The sequence below is a fragment of the Anarrhichthys ocellatus genome, unplaced genomic scaffold, assembly GCF_004355925.1.
Source record: "Anarrhichthys ocellatus isolate YVR2014 unplaced genomic scaffold, GSC_Weel_1.0 scaffold7819, whole genome shotgun sequence".
Lineage (NCBI taxonomy): Eukaryota > Metazoa > Chordata > Actinopteri > Perciformes > Anarhichadidae > Anarrhichthys > Anarrhichthys ocellatus.
In genome coordinates, this window is record NW_022287793.1 from 1 (window position 1) to 2,068 (window position 2,068).

General features: G+C 38.5%; 1 protein-coding gene across 1 annotated transcript; it reads right to left on the reverse strand.

Moving 5' to 3' along the window:
• Nucleotides 1-157: 157 nt before the first annotated feature.
• On the reverse strand, nucleotides 158-1,276 carry LOC116380588 (arrestin red cell-like; the record flags this gene model as incomplete). Its single annotated transcript, XM_031842489.1, has 3 exons — nucleotides 158-357; nucleotides 1,030-1,074; nucleotides 1,216-1,276. Coding segments are annotated over 3 exons (306 nt in total), but the record flags the coding sequence as incomplete, so codon positions are not given.
• Nucleotides 1,277-2,068: the final 792 nt, after the last annotated feature.

The following is a 2,068-nucleotide window of genomic DNA, read 5'->3' on the forward strand; positions in this document are numbered from 1 at the left end:
TTTGTAGTCTTTTTGCGTCTCTTTGTAGTTGTTTTGTGTTTATTTGTGGTCATTTTGAGTAATAATCTGAAGTATTTCACGGAGGTAACGAGTTTCTTCTTCCTGACAGTGCAGCTGTTATAAGAGCGCCGTCGTGCAGCGTGATCTCTCGTCTCACCTCGAAGAAGAACGGGTAGGCGTCGTCTCCCAGCTTGCGCAGCAGTCTGGCCTGCGTCCTGGTGTGGATTCCCTTCTCGCGGTCCAGCAGAGGCGGGTACACCTGGCGGGTGGACAGGTACAGCTCCCTGCGGAAAGCGATTCCCATCACGTCCATGTCGTCTCTGCCGTACCGAAAGGTGCAGGACAGGGTGACGAACACTGGAGGACAGAGGACGGACGATGTGTCTGATCTGATCACTAGTCTGATCAGGGATCAGTGAGTAGAACGTGGAGAGAAACGTGGAATCTGTTTGAAAGTGTATGTTTGTGTTTGTATTGTTCTGTTCTGTGATAGTTTAACAATATTTCACTGTAAATTTGAGTTTTGACAATCGTTGTAAATTACATCAGTTATTAGTTACATTAATTACACAGCCAACTAAATATTCATCAATAGCTAAATTGTGAAGGTGTAACATGGAAACATTCATTTCAAAATAAAGGCAAACAGGAAGCAGGATCTGAAGAGCTGCTTCTGATTCTCTTGATCTTGAACTCTTTAACACAGTTTGACATGAAAGTAAGAAGTGCTGTTTGTCCAAAGTATGTTCCAGTAAAGTGAACAAAACATAAAAATATATGTTTAGATTCAGTGAGGATCCGGATGAAAATATACAGAAAATATCTGTAATTCTGTCCGAAATTAAATTATTTTTACCGACTTTGAGCTTCAGGGGAACATTAAGCTTCATATGGAGAGACTGAGACTGAGACCCACAAGAGGCTTCAGTTGTCTCATGAAGTAAATCTTTCTTAATGTATTAGATGTGCGAGGTGAACTTTGAACTCAGCATCCTGTAATAAGGCAGAGTGGTGCGTTCAGGTACTCACCTTTCCTCCCCTGCAGAGCCTCATGATCGATGAGGATGACGCCATCTAGAGGTAAAAAGGGTCAAAGAGCTTTTATATTGAGTTCAACCAGGATGATCCCAATAAGGGCTGCACAATTATATCATAATATATTATATTATATGATATATATGTGTGTATTTTATGTTTATTAATGAGGAAACTCACCCACTGGATCCACAGAGTCGACTCGGTCCACAAAGTCTCTTCTCCCCATGTAGACCCCAACCTTTAAGAACAGAGTCGATTATTGTTTTAAATGTTTTAAAGAAAAGTAAATTACATCAGTTTCTAACGAGCTCTCTCGGGTTTAATCTGCATCTTTTTATTATTTCTGATTCGTGCAAACATCAAATCCACATTAAGATCTCTGTTCTAAAACAGACAGTAATTAAAACCTTAAACATTAAGTTAATTAGATATTTACCAGGTTTTACACTGACAGTCAGCTGATGTAATAATTATATGAACACAAGATATTCATGTTGCTGTAATCTGAAAAGCTTTCATCAACATGTTTCATTTTCTTAAAAACACAGATGTGTAAAAGAACGTCACGCTGAAGACTTCTGTGCATCAAACATTCATAGAACATCAACATGTAACCGACACAAAGCTGTCGACTGAACTCACGTTGTGACTTTGTGTCGACCTCCTGAGGATCAGCTGATCAGCTTTATGTGATTAAAGTCAGTGAGACGGAAAATAATTCAGTGAAAGACCAACATTCACTGATGAGCATAAGACATGTGACCAATAAGGTTTCTGTTCCTTTAAAAAGCTGCACAAATTAAACTAAAGTCATGTTTTTAATTTCATTCGTGCAACATTTTATTCAGGAAATATACTTAAATAAACCTGGTTTCATCACTCAGTTCTTCTGTTGTGGTGTCTTTTGTTTCTCTGCTCCGAGGTCGCCCTGTGTTTCCTGTTTTAATTTGTACTTTTAGATAATTGTGTGTTTCCTGTTTTAATTTGTACTTTTAGATAATTGTGTGTTTCCTGTTTTACTTTGTACTTT